Source organism: Lepisma saccharinum, chromosome 2, assembly GCF_977018435.1.
Source record: "Lepisma saccharinum chromosome 2, izLepSacc3.1, whole genome shotgun sequence".
NCBI lineage: Eukaryota > Metazoa > Arthropoda > Insecta > Zygentoma > Lepismatidae > Lepisma > Lepisma saccharinum.
This window is the reverse complement of record NC_139230.1, coordinates 25699001-25719201: the sequence shown is the minus strand read 5'-3', so window position 1 is coordinate 25719201 and position 20201 is coordinate 25699001. Positions and strand designations below refer to the sequence as shown.

At 35.7% G+C, this 20201-nt stretch overlaps 1 protein-coding gene across 4 annotated transcripts in view; it reads left to right on the top strand.

Annotated features, from left to right (window-relative positions):
- The window catches only part of LOC145983961 (obscurin-like), a 76793-nt gene that overhangs the window by 46421 nt on the left and 10171 nt on the right, over nt 1-20201 (top strand). Inside the window, exons 2-7 of one of the 4 annotated variants that reach the window (XM_083117179.1) lie at nt 8174-8479; nt 9579-9884; nt 13794-14099; nt 15497-15805; nt 16552-16860; nt 18982-19195. In XM_083117179.1, the coding sequence (XP_082973305.1) occupies nt 8174-8479; nt 9579-9884; nt 13794-14099; nt 15497-15805; nt 16552-16860; nt 18982-19195 (1750 nt within the window). The remainder of the gene's footprint in view (nt 1-8173; nt 8480-9578; nt 9885-13793; nt 14100-15496; nt 15806-16551; nt 16861-18981; nt 19196-20201) is intronic. The other 3 variants (XM_083117181.1, XM_083117180.1, XM_083117182.1) reach the window with 3 other exon arrangements.

Genomic DNA, 20201 nt, shown 5'->3' with positions numbered 1-20201 from the left:
TTATGTGCTGGGACTAATTTATATTTACACACGACTTACAATTTATTTTGCAATCCTGTTCAAAAAATACATTATTTGCAGTAAATGAGTACTGATCAAAATGCTAAAAATCGTTAGTGCAGTGAGTGTGTCGGAAACGTTGCAAGATTTCAAACTAATCCAAACAATAGATTTCTAATTTCCGTATATCCGAGAGAAAACTAGACACGGGATAAATAGGATAATGAGGAAATATTGTTGAAGTTTCATGAACTTTCATATTCATAATTGCACTTCAAATGTTTTTCCCCCCCTGTTTTAGCAGTTGCCCCCTCCATAAAAGTAACTGCGTTACTCGTCCCAACCTCGCGACAGATATAAATTAATTGCTCATTATGTTGTTCATGAATACCATAAGGACACAAATGTTTTAGACAGACACCAAGATCCCTATATTCTTCCCAACATCTTGAATTCGTCCGAACAACATACAGGCCCCGCACATATTCTATGACGCCGGTCCCGTACCTACTTAGGAGAGACGAACAGGATCACAAAAGTACTTAAATATATATATATTGGGACAAAATGCTCTTGCCTTGTAATCAAGGGGTCCCTGATTCGATACCTGTTTTACATAGCGGTTCGGATCCCAGTTTAAACTGTAGGTCCAGTCCCGATTAGCCTTTCTATTACTATTACTATTCCCCGAACACCTGTAACAACTTCGTTTCGTCATTTTTAACATTCGTACTTACCTATCTGCTTCGCGGAACATTTTTTAAGGTGTATTCACGTTTTTTTTATTAAAGTAATTACAATTTTTCACATTACGAGTACTTCTTTCTTGTAGTTTTAGCTTGCGGAAAACACAATGGGCCCGTTCCGAAAGTCGCACGAGTTTAACGCGTTAAACGAGTTATGGTAACTGACCGTTCCATAAGTGCTTCCGTGCGTTTCGTGAGTTTCATTATGCTGTCCCAAAAGTCGCATCCCGTGCGTTTCGTGCAAGAACGAGATTCACCAAACGCACGGGCCAGGATGCTGGTTTGTTCCGTGAAAATCGTCTGCTCCTTGCAGACAAAGCGCGTGCTGATGGATTCAAACTGCACTAGTTCGGAAAATGTATTATAATTTTAACAGATAGCGATATGAAGCAACATGCACAAGATAAGTATGCCTTGACCGTTCTTAGAATGTGATTAAAATGAGTAACAGTGGCCATAATAGAGTTTATTTTTGCCATAAGGACATTCCTTCCGCTGACGCCATGCGGAAACTTTCTCTAAACAAAACGCTGCGCCTGCGCTTTCGCCTAGAGTGTCCCATAAGTCCGTAAAATAACTGGTTTCACCAGATTCACGAGCCCAGTTATTTTCGTTGAATGCGTTCGTTTCGTTAAGACTTTCGGAACGCACCCAATATGGCGCGTACACCTTCGTGCCTCATCACGCGTCGTGCTTGTGTTTTGTCGATTTTCATCCGCTATGCAGTGTTTCAACCTTCGTAACCGAAAAAATACTAAGTTGATTTTTTTTATTTTTAACTTTTTCGCATTGTTTTACGAACAAAATTTTTACTATGCTTGGCTTGCTTAACCTAACCTAACCTTGCCGGAAATGGTTCGTGGGGCTATGCGTGAATGGTTTTTGGGGCTATCCGTCAATGGTTTGTGGCGCTCCCGGTATGAATTTCACCACGCATCCACGACACGACATGTTTGTATTTTTGGTTGGAAACACAGAAGGTTGCAGCACTGCACCCCAATGAACATCAACAAAACACAAGCACGACGCGTGATGATCTACCAAGGTATACGCGCCAAAGGCTATTGTCCGTCGGATAATTAATTTTCAACAAAAATCATGAATTTCCGCTATGATACATTCCCACATCACAGAAAACACCTTCCAGATGTTAGACAATGCTACAGGAACTTATTACCGTAAGTGGTTTCTTCTGTAAAAATGAAGAAATCTGTTCTGGGAATAGTAAATTAGTACCTCTTAAAAAAATTCTGGCGACTTACCTTCTGGATTATGTGAAGGTGAGGTGAACGAAAGCCCACTTTGTGTGGTCTGCTTCCTCTACTCTCCATTCAAAGGTCAAAATGTAATTTTATGCCTCGAACTGTCAAAGCACACACAACTGGCAGGTACGGCCTTCACAAGGAAGTTCAAGCAAATCACATAAAATCCAATGTCTTGCACTTGCAATCACGTTCAAAACGGGCACATTGCTTGCTCTGGTTGCTCCTGTCATCGACACCTGCTTGAAATAACTTGCCCTCTGCTCAACTTCCGGTTCGGAAACGGTGTAGTGGAGCAGGAGCTGATTGGATAAGTGTTCCGGAACTATTTGTTCTGGCGGAGTGGACTCCGATACTTTGCTTAAATCGATCTTCAAATAAATACTTTCTTAATACCAAGTTGATTGATTGCTACATAAATATGTACATATTTGGATTTTTCTTATTTCAAGTCTGTTTTTTTTCTTAAGAATAATCACGGCGACGAGGATGCATGGTGATTCGACGAAATTGCTAATAGGACGCGCACAAAGATATTTGCATGCGCATGTCAGTAATCGAACCTTCGGTGGCTTCCTCTTCTTCTGTTCTTTTTGTTTGGCCTCCTTCGGTGGTGAGATCGTGATTCGATCACTCAACGCACTCTATTATATTATCACGGTCGTAGACAAATAAATCGCGACGTCCAATAAAAATGAAACTGACAGTCTTTACCCCCCAGGGTTTCCTCCAGGTACCCATGTTATTCGACGCTGGGTGGGCGCCGCACAGTGGGATAGAATCGAAAAAAGCTGGCCATTGGGGAAAAATCGAAAGTCCCAGTTTCACGTTGCCTTGTGTACCGACCGTTAGTTGGAACCCCAAAACACAAGGAAAAGCGGTTTTCAAGTGTTTGATGCCACTCAGCCGTGAGTCAGGTCATTTCAAAGTTCAACGTGCAAGCGGACGCGTCTAACAAAAATACAGCGTGTATATAAAGTGCCGGAGAAATAGTGCGCTATTATCGGCATAATATATGATATTAGTATAAATTGTTTCGGATTCTTTTCTGCAAGGTATGTGTAATACGAAAATTAAATCCAAGTTTATTCATAATTAACTGTAAATTAGTTATTATTAATTAAAGACACTCATGTTTTTTTCATTTTATTGAGAACATTTTTATAAACATTGAGCAAAAAGTTAACCACTCGACTTCACTCGATCGATGATTCTCACTGGAAAATGTTTGTTGAACCCTTAACTTTCGATATTTCAAAGAATTGGCTGCTACAACCTGCTACCCTAGTAATAAGACTAATTGTTGAAACAATGTGCAGTCATAAACAAAATATAAAGAGAACGTACGTGGGTGGAAAATCGGTTAGATATTAATGAATGTTGTTGAAAATGGATACTCCGGGGTTTTTGAGGTCACTGATTACGAATCTGGCAATATTTTTCCCAAAAACAAAATGGCGGATCCAATATGGCGGCCAAAAATTCACAAATGTTGATAAATATTAACAAAAATTGTTACCCGGGGGTTTTCGGGACCGCTGATTACGAATCTGACAATATTTTCCCCAAAAACAAAATGGCGGATCCAATATGGCGGCCAAAAATTCACAAATGTTGATAAATATTAATTTTGATTATAATTATTTATAATCAAATAATAAATTGAAATAATTATATTCAAAGTTACTGAAGAGAACGTTTGGACTAATTACATTATTTTAAAATAAATATTAATGCTGATATCGTTTATGACGATTAAATTAAGTGATTAACTTAAATACAATTTTGTTAAGTTAATTGGTGACAATTGGTCAGATGTCTGAGGAAGCGCAAGAAGCGAGTAACAAGCTAATAAAAAAATATAGACAAGAATTCTCCAGAAAACATAGCCGAGAAGCGACAATGAGCGATTTATTTCATCGATTATTACTTAGCTCCGATCCATATGCTTCAAGTGTTCGGAAAATCCTCCCAAAAAATAAAAGATCACTGTCACTAGAAGCACGTCAAATGATAATTAATGATACCGATACCGACACCGAAAGTGAAGTAGAGTCATCAGATGTTGGAGATGGCAGCAATTACGAAATTGAAAGCGATTAAATGTATTAATAATTTCTTTACTTTAAATCATTTAGTAATAAAAATTACAAAACATTCCTTTGTCATTTTAAAATTATATATATATGTAATAAAACCTTTCGCTTAAATAAATTTTCACGGTAGAAACTGTATACTTCAATAAAAATTGTTTTAAAAAAATTATTTTTAAATTTATACACTTTTAAATCCCACGAGTAACGATTTTCGTTAATATTTATCAATATTTATTAATTTTCGACCGCCATATTGGATCCGCCATTTTGTTTTTGGAAAAAAATATTGTCAGATTCGTAATCAGCGGTCCCGAAAACCGCCGGGTAACGATTTTCATTAATATTTATCAATATTTGTGAATTTTTGGCCGCCATATTGGATCCGCCATTTTGTTTTTGGTAAAAATATTGTCAGATTCGTAATCAGCGACCCCAAAAACCCCCGAGTAACGATTATTGTCACGATTTTTCAATTCTGTCTCGAGTTATTTGATGATGACCACCTTTTTCGAATTTTATCCCACTGTGCGCCGGGGCCGCTTCCAACGTTAGAAAAGTTCCCGGATTTGAACCGGCCGGGGATCGAACCCGGGACCTTGAGCATGGTAGTCAGACGCGTTACCGACGCGTTGTCCCTCCGCCTTCCCACGGTCTCCACATCCCAGATAGCACGTAAGTTAACTGCAAGTTAAATCGAGATTAGATTTAACTTGCCGTTAACTTACGTGCTATCTGGGATTGAAGTTGCAAAGTACGGCAACAGCATATCCACAGTCATGTGACTGAGACTCCACGTGGAGTAGACGAGCAGAATGACAGCTGCTCCCATTGGCTGAAGGTTGAGTGTAATTGGACGAAAACAACTCGTCGGCTGTTTATCCCCACCCACGTTCGTGGCGGCAGCTCTCTTCAGATCTTGGACGTTAACCAAGTAAACGCTTCATCTATAAGTACTATATCGACCGCTGGGTGAAGGGTAGTGAATGTAATGCGCTACTCTTATAAAGGGGATTTAAACCCTTATCGAACAGGGAATTTAAAAGTTGGAATGAGAAGTTTGGGACAATCACAAGGGAATTTTCAGTCTGATGATCCAGGAACAGCACTGGAAAGAGGACAGCAGAAGTGAAAATGAAGGGGTTGCGGGTGGGCTGTGATTCAGAGAATTAAATCCATTTCGCTCAAATTTCAGAGTTCAAAATGTTTAAAAATTCTAGCTAAATCATTTCAGAATTGTCTCTCTGTTGTATTTTTGTGAAACTGCGAATAATTTCTTGAAAATGTGTTACAAATTTTAGTTTCTAAACTCCCATTAATCCAACATGTGAGAAGTTTCGGGGGGAAGGTTGAACCCTAAAACCCCCCTCTAAATACGGCCATGATGTAAGAGTAAATTTAGAGCCAAAATGACCATGATTTGGGCCTTTGTTAAAAATTTGAGGGGGTGTTGAGGAAATTAGGGTGTGTGTGGATAAATCACTCTCTTGATGCATTCAACATTTCTTGTAGTCTTAAACAGATTCAAGGATGTAAGAATGAGCTAACCTTATATACACAATAACTCGCAGTCAATTCTTTAAAATAATTGGCTTGACTCCATGGCAGAGTGGTCAGCCTTAACCTTTGAAGTGGAAATTGTTACATGGGGGATGTTTGCTCGATCTTTGGCACTAGCTGGGTGATGCTACTATTGTTTAACATGGTGGCAATCAGAATGCATTTCACAAATTTTCCCAACTGGGGGATACCATCCCTCTTCATCTTGAGCGCTATAGTCAGCATAATGTGCTAAAGAGTCAGAGATCCCAAGTTCGAACCCTGGGTAAGATATGGATGTGTCTTTATGTTTGTCCCATCATCCATTACACCAATTCATCGTTCATCTTCATTACTGTGATTAACCCAAAAGTCACCCGTTTCATTGCCACCATGTTGAACTACACAAGAATCACTGTACCTATACCCAAGACTCCAACCAAGAATCTCCTCACCTTTGGATTTCCACTTGAAGCACCGAGTCTATGCATACACTCCAAAACAACTCGAATCAGAAGTAGACAAATTGTGACTGTTTTATATAATTATGAATGGTAATAAAAGTATACTGGTAGTAGTTCTCTAAAGAGTTACATTTACCAAGAGGTTAATCGGGAGTGGGCTTATAATTTTAGGTATCATTGGCAAGTACATTCATGTTTGTTTGCATAAACACAACTTATTGCAATTTATACTGTCATAAACTTGCTTTCATGTTTCTGTCATGTATACCTAACCCTCTGCAATACAGGCCTCCCCGATGGTGCAGTGGTAGCGTCGTTGCCTTGTAATCAAGGGGTCCCAGGTTTGATTCCCGGTGGAGGCACATAGTGGTTCGGATCCCACTTTAAACTGTAGGTCCAGTCCCGATTAGCCTTACTGTGCATAAATTGAACTTAAGACAACAAATCAATCCAATCCTCTGCAATACAGCCTCAATGTTGATGTCTAAACAGATCAAACAAGTTAAAGGACATAACTAGGGTGGTATTTGAGGGGGAAAAGAGGGGAAATTCCTCATTATCTGGTTATTGCATTTACTCTGGTTTCTACATTTTTCGTACTTATGTAATATCCAGATTCTTGAAGAAAAGTTCCTGGAATTGCCCCCACTGGAATCTTTTTTAAAGAACACACTGCTACATGTGAAAAACTATGTAATTTAGACCCTTAAGTGTTAGATGGAGAAATTAAGTATAAGTTACAGGAAGTGAAATGGTGGAGATGATTAAATAATGGAACACAATACACCAATGCCGAATTTCTATTTCTTCAAATTAAGACTTATCAGACACAAACAGGGCTCAAGCTGGACTAGATCCTAGATGAGATAAACCAAGAAGGGAACACGGAATGGAAGATATATTGGAATATACCAATGCAACAACAGAAGAAAAATACAACTCCCATGTCTAAGATGAGATAACCAAAGTTCGGAGCAATATATAGAGAAACCCTTATTACAGTTCTTTGGCATTCTACAATAACATCTAATCTATTGTTGATGGAACTAATATATGGAAACCATGCATGAAAAATTTATACCTAATTTCAAGGATTGATGGTACATGATCATTATTAATAACTTATTCTCATAATTTCAGTTAACCTTGTAACTTAAAATAACAAAAGTAACAAAAGGTTGAATGGTTTACATTTAGAATTTCAATTCATTACACTTTTGAAACTCTCTTCTAAACAAAAAAAAAATCTAGGATTATTGATAATACAAATATAAGCAGAAAATTGCAAGATAGTTTTCTCATGTCACACTATGTTTATTTGTACCATTTCAATTTTAAAAGAGCAGCAAGCTGAGAAAGAGAGAAAAGTTTTCTGCCAAGATTTATATTACAGGATATAAATTAATATGCAATGTATCAAAATTTTACATAAGATTAATTGAATATATATTTGCTCAGCAATATTCTCAGTATATATTCAAAGTGGCATTTGTAAGGCGAAGATATGGGGAATTCCTTCTAGTTGCAAATTCTTAGCACTTTCTGGAGATTCTGCGTGTAGATATGTATTATTCCAATGCTTTGAAAAACTTGCTAATACAAGTGTGGTTTGTGGGATCATAGAAATGTCCTTCCACTTATAAACATGTAGTAAACAAACAAACAAGATATCAGTAGTTGTTACTTGGGTGGTGCAAAAATCTGCCCAACAGTCTAGACTATGCTACATAAATTTTGTACAATGCTTGATAATTTTTTACTAATTGTACTACTACTTCTCTTCTTGAACTCTACTGATTATATTTTAAGGGATATTGAATTGCCATACAACTAAACTGTATGTAACTAACCATAAAACCTATACTTTTGTTCCTTATTACATATTATTTTGTCATGTAACTTGTAATTCTAATCAGAAAAGCATGCTTCTAATTATCAACACTCCCTCGATGTATTCCACTCCCCCCCCCAAAAAAAAACTCTCTTTAAATCTAACATCTGTAGTAGGGGTTGAATGCCAAATGGAAGGATGTTGCTGCTTATGTACCAAAATTATGCCTTCATTGCAGGGCTGAACTTTGCAGATCCACCACAAGATATTAGAGCATCAGTGGGGGATGCTGTGCTGCTTCGTTGCATTGCCGACCAGTCAGTTACAAAGTGCAAGTGGAGCTGGCGCCCTCTTAATGAACTCGGTGCCACTGAAGTAGTAGTTAAAGAATTTCCTAGTTTTGGAAACGAGAGTCAAGAGTGTAGTGTGAGATTTCGTAGTGTTCGAGCAGAACAGGAAGGACTATGGACATGCAGCATCCGAGACTCAGACCACAGTGACTTCATAGCATCTCAGCCAGCCAGTTTGCACCTTCGCCCACTAGGTTGGTTTTAATACCAGAATTACATAAACATCAGATTTTAAGGTGGTTTGAGTGCTTTGTAGTTTGTACATACTGGAATTAGAGTGAGTCATGAGATTAATACAGTAGCATTAAGTTAACTTCATAAATCAAAACTTTTTATTTCATTATTATAATGGAGCACAGGTGCCATTACCTACAAAGTGTAATATTGCCCTTCTTATCACACAGCAGATAAGGACGTAATGGGGGGGGGGGTCCAGGGTGTTTGGACCTCCCCAACCTTTACTTACCTAGTACTAAAATTAAATAATGAAAATATACTTGTTTAGCATTTGTTGTATAATCAAAGATTATTCATTTCCACCAAACTTAGAAGGCAAAGATTATATTGGGATCATATGGCTTTGAATCGCAGTACCAAAGAAGATTTATGCACTTTTATTTTAATTAATATTATTTTAATATAATTATTTGAACATAAATATTATTATTTCTGAGATGTCTAAGAAATAATAATAGTTAAATTCAAATAATTTTTGGCAGACTCCCCCGTCCCCAAAATATATTTCTAGATACAAGCTTCACAGCAGACTAGTTATGTAAATTTGTTCTACAACAGCTTATAGCATGTTGCATGGAAGGCAAGAAAATTTGAGACCAACCCTGATCAATTTTAGGGGCATGGGTTCTCCTATGCATCTCATGTATATTTATAACAATTTTAATAATAAATATTCATACATGAAATTATAAAATCATAAAGCATACATAACTATGTCTATTACAATGAATTTCTACTATGAAATTTCAACATCACTTACTTTATAAATATTGTTACTGAACTGCAATATTAACACAAGTAAAACATTTTAACAATCATACTAACTTAAAAACAGTATATTATTAATTCTTTATATAGGAGGTGAGTTATGGCCTATTTCTAATAAATGCCTTTATAGCAACATGAAAACTTTTGTGACAGCATGTGGTGTATTATGCTTGTGAAGGTTGGTTTGATATGCATAACTATATTTTTTCTGTTGATTGTGTATGCATTTAACACTTACATGTTTAATGCCTCTAATCTTCCTTGCTTTATATATTAACAATGTTTCAGGAGTTGAGTTCTTGGAATTACCTCAAGACACAGAAGCGACAGTTGGTGATCCTGTGTTACTTCGTTGTGTGGCAGAAACAGAAGTAGAACAATGTCAATGGACATGGCGTCCTCTCCAGCAGCCGAACGAAGCTGAAATCGTAGTGAAAAAATTCCCTTCTTTTGGGAATGAAAGTCGTGATTGTAGCATTAGGTTTCGCAAGGTTTTGGCGGAACAGGAAGGATTATGGGCATGTGGAGTTCGAAGACCAGAAGAAAATAAATTTCACACCACCCCTCCAGCAAAGCTTCACCTTCGACCAGCAGGTCTGTTTATTCATATCCTCCATCCCAAACATTTGCTAATAAAACATGGTGTATTACATATCACAAATATCATTTATAGTGGCAGTTTTAATTTTTATGTAAATATTTTAGCACAAGCAAAAATTATTTTCAGGTAAGTGAGAAATATCACTGTGTTTGAATTAATGCACCTATGTGGATTAGTGGCCGTGGTGGCTCAGTCGGTAACGCATCTGACTATCATGCTCAAGGTCCCGGGTTCGATCCCCGGCCGGTTCAAATCCGGGAACTTTTCTAATGTTGGAAGCGGTCCCGGCGCCCACCCAGCATCAAATAACATGGGTACCTGGGGGAAACCCTGGGGGGTCAGGGGCGTGATGCTGATCACATCACCCCCACTCATGACTGGATCAAGAAAGTGTGGGGTGTTACCCCCACACCCCCTATATGCCTTCATGGCATGGTGCTAAGCACAGGGGAGCACTTTACCTTTTTTATGTGGATTTATTTGCAAAATAGTAATTAGAAAATGCAACTACTGTAAGTAAGTGCAACACTAGTTAATCAAACGTGCACAATTGTGAAAACAACTTCTTGTGAAGAGTTTTTTCCAATTATCCATTATTTTTTATTTATTGGAGTGCAATTATTGGTTTTATAATATTGAGCAGATGTTTTCGCATACATACACATATAATTTGTAATGCTAAAAAATATGAAATACTGCAAGCAGGAATCAAGTGTAACAATTGTGCATTGCCGGATGGCATGTGCAAGTTAATGAGTAAATTGCATTCTGCACTTTTGATTTTTAGGGTTATTTGCAGTGATGTGGAAATAGAGGCAATGAGAGATGGAAATGCAAATCGTAAATAAAATAAAGATCCACAGCCTGCAGATCATGAACATTTTGATTCAGAAATCACTCCCTTTATGTCACTTTACAACAGGGTGGATAAATATCATGAATTTTATATTAAAAAATCATTTTTGATGATTTTTTTGTATTTAAATAGATTTTTTCATTCTTTTGAAAAAACACTTAAAATTGCTTGCATGTTTTTTGGCACCATAGGTATAGATTACAGCGCCTTGAATAACGTAGTGTGGAAAACGACCCAAGAAACTGGTTCCCCGAGACGATGACAAGTAGATGGCAGTGCGATCGACACAGCAGCTAATTTTGTTATGAAAGTAATGCGGCTTAGTTAGTTTTTGGAATATATTGTGTAGATTTGTTTCTCTAGAAAGGAGGTAAGTGAATTGATGGAAACAGTTATGTTTGTGGAGTGATTTGCAGTCACGAAATGGCATTAATTTACACAGAAAAGTAACATAAATGCGTTTTATGTGCAACGCAACACGAGCATCAACATATCGCATGTGAGGCTGGACGTCAAACGTTGGATTGTGTACACAAGTTTATTTTTGTATACTAATAAAATTGAAATAGTGTCATGAAGGAGAAAAAATGTTTCGTGGCGTACATATTATGAAGTCATTTTCCCGAAATGCAGATATTCGAAAGAATTTAATTTCATATTCCATGGAGTTGAAATAGCCGATTACGATGTACCTTGTCATCTCTATCAACAAATTGCTTTACATTCGTGTCGATTGGTAAGTAGAACTTTGGTGTTAAGGACTGTGCATTTTTACTCGTGACTTGGCTGTAAAATGTCTACCTTGTACTTGATGAAAATAAACAGCAAATTAATTAAATTAATTAATAATAAAATTAATTAATTAATTAATAAAAATAATATTTGTGACAATGACAATATTAATGAACCTTTCAGGATAATGCATACACAATACTAATTCTCGCAGCAATTGTCATGTTACGTGTTACAATCCATACCTGTGTTTTCTTCCGTATTGTTAATAAAAAACTCAAGGACAGGTCATGATAGACGGTTCATAATATTCTTTAATATTTTCGCGACTACTGTACCAAATATCATAAAAATTTTCTGATGCAAAGAAATGTTACAAGGAAAAGAATCAGACGTTGCAGCAAAAACCCCATTTACTTCCATTATAAGCAGTCGAGCGCTGTACCCCGGTGTCAACACCAGCGCCTCTAGCGGATTTCATTTTCGAGTGGAACCAGCGAGAGAGAGCAAAACCATGCCGTTTTCCACACTACGTTATTCTAGGCGCTGTAGTATAGATATAGGTTTTCTATAGAAAGGCTTTTTGTAGTAAATTACATGTAAATATAAATGTTTCAGTTTCTGACACTGTATATATGAACCTACTATGAAAATGTTTGTTGAGTGTATTAATGAAAATTGAATAAATTAAGTTTCAGTAGCTTTTCTTTCAGTGAAAATAAAACATTCTGGATGTACTCTATAATTACAAGTTAAAATATTTTTATAGTCTTTTTATCTGAATTTTGGCAATTTTTTAATGATAGTTTGCAAAATATCAGATGCCATGTACATTTACAGTTTAATGATAATAATACTATGGTTTAGCATGATTAGTATTTTGCATATTTTTCTACACAAAATGTATGCTATTTTTGCCTAGAAAATTATTGCATTTTAAATCTAGAGAAATTTAAGTGTGTTTACAGTTTATGTATTACATTTCCTTTCACATGAGCTTCACTCCCATCAGTACATATATTTTGTTTCCTTTCTTTATCTTTCTTAGAGCCTAGTAAACACCATTAAATGATTACGAGATTAATGTACTTTCACCCAAAGTGATTCTGATATCTACAAAATCCATATGTACATTATTCTATAAATTATTTATTTAAAGTGATTTAAATCAACCTGATTTAAATCAATCCACCTTGCTTTACAATGTAGGTTCAATCATCATTTCCTCATTTCTACAAAAACTCCTGTGGATACTCATATTGAGAGTCCTGATTTCAGTGCAACACCCTCCGGATGGAAAATTCTGGATAAACACCTGCCTGTACTGCGTTCTGCTTCATACACAATTACAAGTTTTGAGTAACGTTGTCAGGTCCCAGGTTTGATACTGGGTGGAGACACTGTCAGTGGTTCAGATCCCACTTAAAACTGTAGGTCCAGTTCTGATTAGTCTATCTGTGCATAAAGTGAACTTAAAACAAAACAAAAAAATATTGAAACAAGTTTTGAGTGAGTTTCAAATTCAATTTATAATGAAAAGTATAATAAACAAAAGTGTGTAATTTGACCACTCTTGCTTCCAGCTCAAATCTTTAGTTTACTTGTGATTTGTAACCATAACATTTTCAAATCAGAAAAGAAATCTCCTAGAAATAATGAAAAAAAAAACAACATCAATCTTGAATCAATGGTTAGGAGGGGCTATATTTTCAAGTAAGTGTAAAGTCAACCTGGAGTTCAATTACCCATCCTACTTCAGAACACTAACTGTCCATCATGATGATTGAGGCACTCTCGATAGAAGAATTAGGAAATAGTTAGGTTCATTTTCTGCTGTTTACTGTCTAGAGAAAAGGAGGAGAAATGTAAGTGACCTGGGGATGTATCAACATCTACCCCATGTTTCCTGATGGCAGTACTTGCCGATGTGTGTTACACTTACAATGACTGCATTCATACCTAATTACAAGAAAAAGAACTGCTTTATTGCATGCCTAGTTTATAAAGCAGTCAGTGCCCAAACCACTGTCAGCTCTGTTTTCTGGGAATTTTCTGTGCAAGATATCGCAATCCAGAAGACAGGACAAAGGCGAACACATACCAAGTATATCAAGAAGCAAGAGTTTTGTCCTCTTGTATCCTTAGTCATGTATATTATGTTAAAAATTGAGCAGAAAGTACATGCATATTGCACATTAGAAATGTACTTATCTACATATTGCAAAATTTCTACATCATTGTATTGTTTATAAGTTACGTATTGTGCTACAGAGATGTAAACCAATTTCTTTACAAATTGTTGTCCTATTTCCAGGTGTAAAATTTGTTCAGCTTTCCCAGGACCTGCAAGTAGCACTGGGGGAACCTGTACTGCTTCGATGTGTTGTTTCAGATGAAGTAGAGGAGTGCCAATGGTCTTGGAGACCTTTAGAGGAGGAAAACGGGACGGAAATTGTGGTGAAAAAGTTTCTTCCATTTGGAAATGGAAGCAGAGATTGCAGTGTGAGGTTTCGTAGTGTTTTACCAGAGCAGGAGGGGCTTTGGACATGTGGTGTTCTCAAAACTGGAGAAACTGAATTCAAGAAAGCACCACCAGCCACTTTGAATCTTCTACCTCCTGGTAAGAGCATCTAGCAATAATGCACACTGTTCATCTTTATAGTTATATGCATTAGTTCATTTTGAAATAGATAAAAGCTTAAGGGATTTGATTTGTTTTACTTCACTTTTTTGTGACTTTTTGTACAACCTGTCATTAAAGTACCAATGATGAGTTAAAAAAACCCTGCTATTCATCTTCTACTTTAAGCATCAGATCTCTTGCTACAAGTTTTCCCTTTTTGCAATAGATACATGATATGAGGATAAGTGCATTATCAATCCCTTTTTACACAATCATATACATAAAAATGAACAATCAATATCATCATCATTTGTTACACTGACACAATATGCTAAAGCTCAACATACTTTATATACCATAAATGGAAATCCTGTTAATTTGCAATGTTTTTAATGAAGAAGAATATATTTGGGACTGAAAGAGCTTTGGTTCATCACTATTGTCACACAAAATTACTTTCAGATTAATTGTGTGTGCTCTGATTCATATTTTTCTTTCTGTAAGTTTTGCACTATAGTCACACCATTATATGAGCAGGAGTATATGAATAATTACATGTTCTTCAAGACATTTTGTTAGATGACATTACTTGATTTATATTTGTATTAGCGGTGGACTGATGTGAATTTTTCTTAAACCAATAATCTACCAATATAAAATTCACTTATATTTATATTCTATCAATCCAATATTAAATGGCAAAGATCCCATGAAGACAGTGAAAAGTTCATTCACCCCTTTAATTAATGTATGTGACCAGGTGACTGCAATCAAATTTTCCTTAGAAAAAGGAATAGTGAATTTAGAATTTTATTATATAAACAAGAGTGCGTGGATTATACCTTTTTATACATAAAACAAAAACAAAATGGAAAAACTGTGCTCTAAATTACAGATCAATTATAGAAAAACAGGATTAGTAAAATTATCAAAAAAATTACTAATAATTCTTAATTCATTTTGCTGCAGTTAATTTCTATACACATCATAGTTGTAACACAATTTAACATCTGTTACTGGATCTTGATATTATCTGCTCTCTTGTGCAGTTTACCTTTCATTTTTATTAACAAATGTTAAAAAATTTCTAATCAGCTTTACAAATAATAAAAAAAATAATTTTAATACTTTGTGTTGTATAATATATAATAGTCACAATGTTACCAAATTCATTAACTAGAATTGTTGATGAGACATTAATTTGTAAGGCTATATTTGTGACATCATTACTGCTATTTTCTGGTCAATGATGCAAAAGTACCTGGTTATTGAATTTTTAAATACATTGTAATGCAGAATTAGTATAATTTTAAAATCAAAACCATTAATTTTTCCAAGTTTTAATGTAAAATCATCACTTTTGTCAAAATGAATCTTTTTCTCCCTTTCCTTAGTAAAGATGAGATTCATTAAGTCTCCACAGAGTCAAGAGGTAGAAGAAGGAGAGGCAGTTAACTTCCATTGTGTTACAACTGCAGAAGTGGAGAAATGTCAGTGGAACTGGCGTCCACTTGGTCAACCGAATGCAACAGCAATTAAAGTTAAAGAATTTCCTGCATTTGGCAATGGAAGTCGTAATTGCAGTGTAGAATTTCAAACTGTTGTGGCAGACCAGGAAGGACTGTGGACCTGTGGAGTTCAGGGTTCACAGGAAACAAGATTTCTTGAGGCACCACCTGCTGCTCTAACTGTGCTACCTGCTGGTAAGTTACTACATCAACACTTAACAAAATACAAAAATAACACAGCTTCTGCTTTTGTTTCAATTGCTAATCAATGTTTCCCTCAAATGTGTACCTAACTTTCAAATTACCACTAAATACAACCTATTTTATATTTGTAGTAAGCAGCTTATAATTCTTTATGGAGACATTTTGTTTAAGTTTCCTTGTACTTAAGGTAAAAATATCAACATCAAAACATTTAAAAGACTACATTTTGCTATATTATAGCCTGATAAATCAAAGGATACTTGAACAATAAGTCACCAAAGTACGAACTTATGAGAGTATGCTAATACTAAATGCCTAATAACAAATAAAATGTAATCTCTAGACTCAATTGAATTTACTTACAATAGTGCACTTCATGAAGAGGTTTTCTCGGGATATCAACCAGGTGATTTCCAGATAGGCTTCTGAGCGCTAACATCACTCTCATCTTCAGACTGACATTAGCTCTCGAAAGCTCAGAAATCATTTGGTTGATGTCTCATGAAAACCTCATCATCAATCGCCACCAGGAAAGCGTCAAGAATTATTTCAATAGCGCATTTACCTGCTAATTTCCACACGCATGTGAATCTCTTGATCCATGTTATTTGTATATCTGTGTGTGTGTAACTAATTAGCTAACACCTCATTGTTTGCCTGCACCATAGGCCATGTTAATACATGAGAATAACCAGCTTTATATGTTCTAATATTCTTCTTCATACTAACATTTTCAGAGGATATACAGTTTGTAGAGTTATCCCAGGATCTGCAAGTTACTGTTGGGAAACCTGTTGTACTGCGCTGTGTTGCCTCCGTGGAAGTACGAAAGTGCCAATGGACTTGGCATCCACTCAATGATTCTACTGCTAAGGAAATAGTTGTGAGGGAGTTTCCACCATTTGGGAACGAGAGTCGAGATTGCAGTGTTAAGTTCCGCAGCATTATGTCAGAGCAAGAGGGCGTATGGACATGTAATGTTCGTGGTACAAAGAAAACAGATTATCTAGCAGCTCCTTCAGCAAAATTAAGTCTCCTTGATCAAGGTAGTTATCTGTTCCATGAGAAATAGCGCAAGTAGTGACATTAATGACCTTTAAAATAGTGTTCATTTTTTTTTATGCATGTAGCATTACAGATTCTTCATAATTCAATAACATAGAAGTCTAATGACAACAAAAATAGATTTAAAACACAATATAAGCTAGTCAAATTAAAAATTATTGAAGGCTTTTGAATGTATTTGCATATACTCATGAATGTACACATTTTAAAAAACACACAAAACATGCACAATTAGCATCCCACACACTCATTATTTTCAATCCCACTGTGTTTTTAGATTGTATTTGTGAAAAATGAGAAGGTTGTATCTCTGACACAAAGTTTAGTCAAGAACATTTCCATGAACTTGTATCAGTTAAAGTAGCACAAGTTCCAGGAAACCTTCAAGTTGTTATGATTGTTCTATTGTCATGTATATTTTCTGTGTGCTTGCATTTGCTTAAAAAGTTAGCAGTAATGAACATATTTCCCTTTTCCTGACACCATTAAAAAAATACATATTTTCTTCTCCAGTACCCATAATTTGCATAAACAATATTAAAAACTTCTGACTCTTCATAGCATACTGTCTTTTAAATGAAGTATATTTTATACACTCTTCGTGTTTATGCTCTATGATATGCTCTTTGATTGTTTAACACATTTTTCAAGTATTGATTTTTAAACTTGCAACAGGGTGTGGGTAAATTTGGTCTAGACTCCACATTAGGAAAAATGCCCTCTTCTTTACACTATTCACAGTTAAACAGCAAAGTGCCTAGTTTGTTTGTTGTTTGTTGCTTCTGATAAATATTATATTGTAAGTCTGCTATTACTAAACTAAGTTTCTAAAAATAATCACTAACATTGCATTAGCATAAGGTACCTGAATCCAATATGGCCTACTTAAGGTTTGCGATTGTTTCAAATCGTGTACAAAGTCACAAAGGTGAAAATTAATTGCAAGATTTATTTCCGGACCTTTACTAAATATTTGAGTCGGTTCCAAATAATAACATGGGTGCAGTGAAGATTTTGTTAAAAAGCTACATTTAGGCCATATTGGGTACATATGTACTCGATATGGCCTAGTAATATATTTTGTTATTTCACATCAACAAGTGCAACAGAAATTGTAAAGAAAGTACCACAGTGTTATATTTATAGGTACATTGATACACTTACTTTTTATTTACATAACGACATAATGCGATTACACAAAGAAATAACATCGTTTACAAACTGATAAAGAAGGAAGTGATGTGTCATAATTTGTCACCAGAAGAACATGGATTACAAATAACATTCTGGGCAAATGAAAGGTCCTTCATCATCATCTACATGCATATAAAAGTAACAAATGTCACATTTGCGCATGTCTTTCAAGATATATTCCTATGTAGGCCATATTGAGTCTATCTTACATAGTGTTATTTTTTTCCTGTTATAAACAGAATTTTAGATTAAAGTCTAAACTAACTACATTGTTGTAAAATACAAATTATGAGCTATCATAATATAGATTAGAGATATCAACACCTATCACTTGGAAGAAGCAGTAAGTAATAACTTCCATGTTCAAAATTAGATTGGGTAGAATACAATCATGAGGTCCAGCTATTTTGCTTCTTTGTTCTCAAGTTACTGCACTATAGGACCAGACAACAGGTTCAATCATGCCATTCAGACAGTCTAAATGACATATTAACGTCACCTGTTGAATTAAGCTTGTAACTAATTGGAAACAGCTAATAGGCCATATTGAGTTCAGGTACCTTAACTATAATATGTGAAACCAAATGTTGAAAATCTATACCATGCATGTTATATAATTATTTCTTTGCATTATATGAGAGTTTCTCATTATAATGCATAATACTGTATCAAGTCACTTATTATAATTTATACAGTTGTAAGTTTCTGGGTTGACTTCATATGTTAAAAAGATGAAACTATGAGGGTATTCCACACATTAAGTTGCCTCCTCTACAGAATTGATTGTTTCTTAGTGTATTGTACTAAAGTCACTACTATGTAAATACCAATTCAAGAGAAGCATGAATGCATTACTTCATCAGCAAAATTATTTCACATCCTCAATACTGCTCATTTTGTACATTCAGGTTCCGACCAGGATTACAATGCTACAGCTGTGTTTGTAGCACATTCTACGGGCTGGCGAGGAAGCCCAGCGGTATTTGTATTGTGGCCCAATCCGCCTCTGGAAGGACCAGATAATCACGTGACTTTAGCTTGCCGCCTAAGCCAGACAGCAGCATCATGCCGGTGGGTTGATCCTTCCGGTGCCTCAATTACTATTGATAACTCTACCAACAAGTAAGTGAATGAGAACTGCATACTGCAACAACATTCAAGTTGAAATTGTTAGTATACTAAAGTTCAAAGGCATGTTCAAGGAAAGTTTTTAAATGAATAATGCAGAAAAATGAATGATTGGTACTCCACTATAGTTTCTTTGTTGATTTACTTCAATGAGCCCCAGTAATCTTAAAATATTACAAGGGAGAGTCAAATGAAAACATAAATTTGTTTTTGTTTCTTATCTACTAGATTTCTGTATGCAGGATTGCACAAGTTTGCGGCATTTTAGCACAGACCTATTGCTGATCTACATATATTTTCAACTTTGAGTTAGTACCTGTATACCTTAAGAAGCATAAACGTAACTTGGTGGGGGTAAAGTAGGGGGGCACTTGACCCCCAAAATTTTCATGTTTGTGAAAAATTACAAGGAGTTAAGGATACTTTTGTTAACATCTTGAGGAGCTAAGTAATAAATGAAGGACTCTGATGTAAAACATGGTAAGTGACATTTTGGTCATTTCTGAGTTCATTAAAAAAAGGTTATTAGAAGCTATACTGTAGATAAATTGTTTTTGTGTTGTGTCTACCAATTTCAGAAGGCTTCACTGAGTCCAATGCAACTTGTATGACAAGGCAATTTCACTCGAAAATTGAAGGATGGCACATTTTACTTTGTAACTCAAAAATTACCATTACTTACCATGTCTTGCACCTGAGCCCTTCAAATAATGATTTTAGTAATTTCGCAAATGTAACAGTTATTTAGCAAATAATCCTGGGCACTATTTTTATGGGATGAAAAACTTTTCAACTCTGCCCCCCAAGTTGCCTCAAGTTCGTACTCCCCCCCCCCCCTCCCAAAGTTCAGTCCCAAGTTACGCCCATGTTAAGAAGAATAAGTCTTTGGGGTCCACGTGCAGTCACTTATGAGCCACTGTGAAGGCCTTTCCACCCATCTGCCTGCAAACTGAGTCCATTGTCTAACTTTCTCCTCCACTAGTAAACTGGTGTGGTAAGC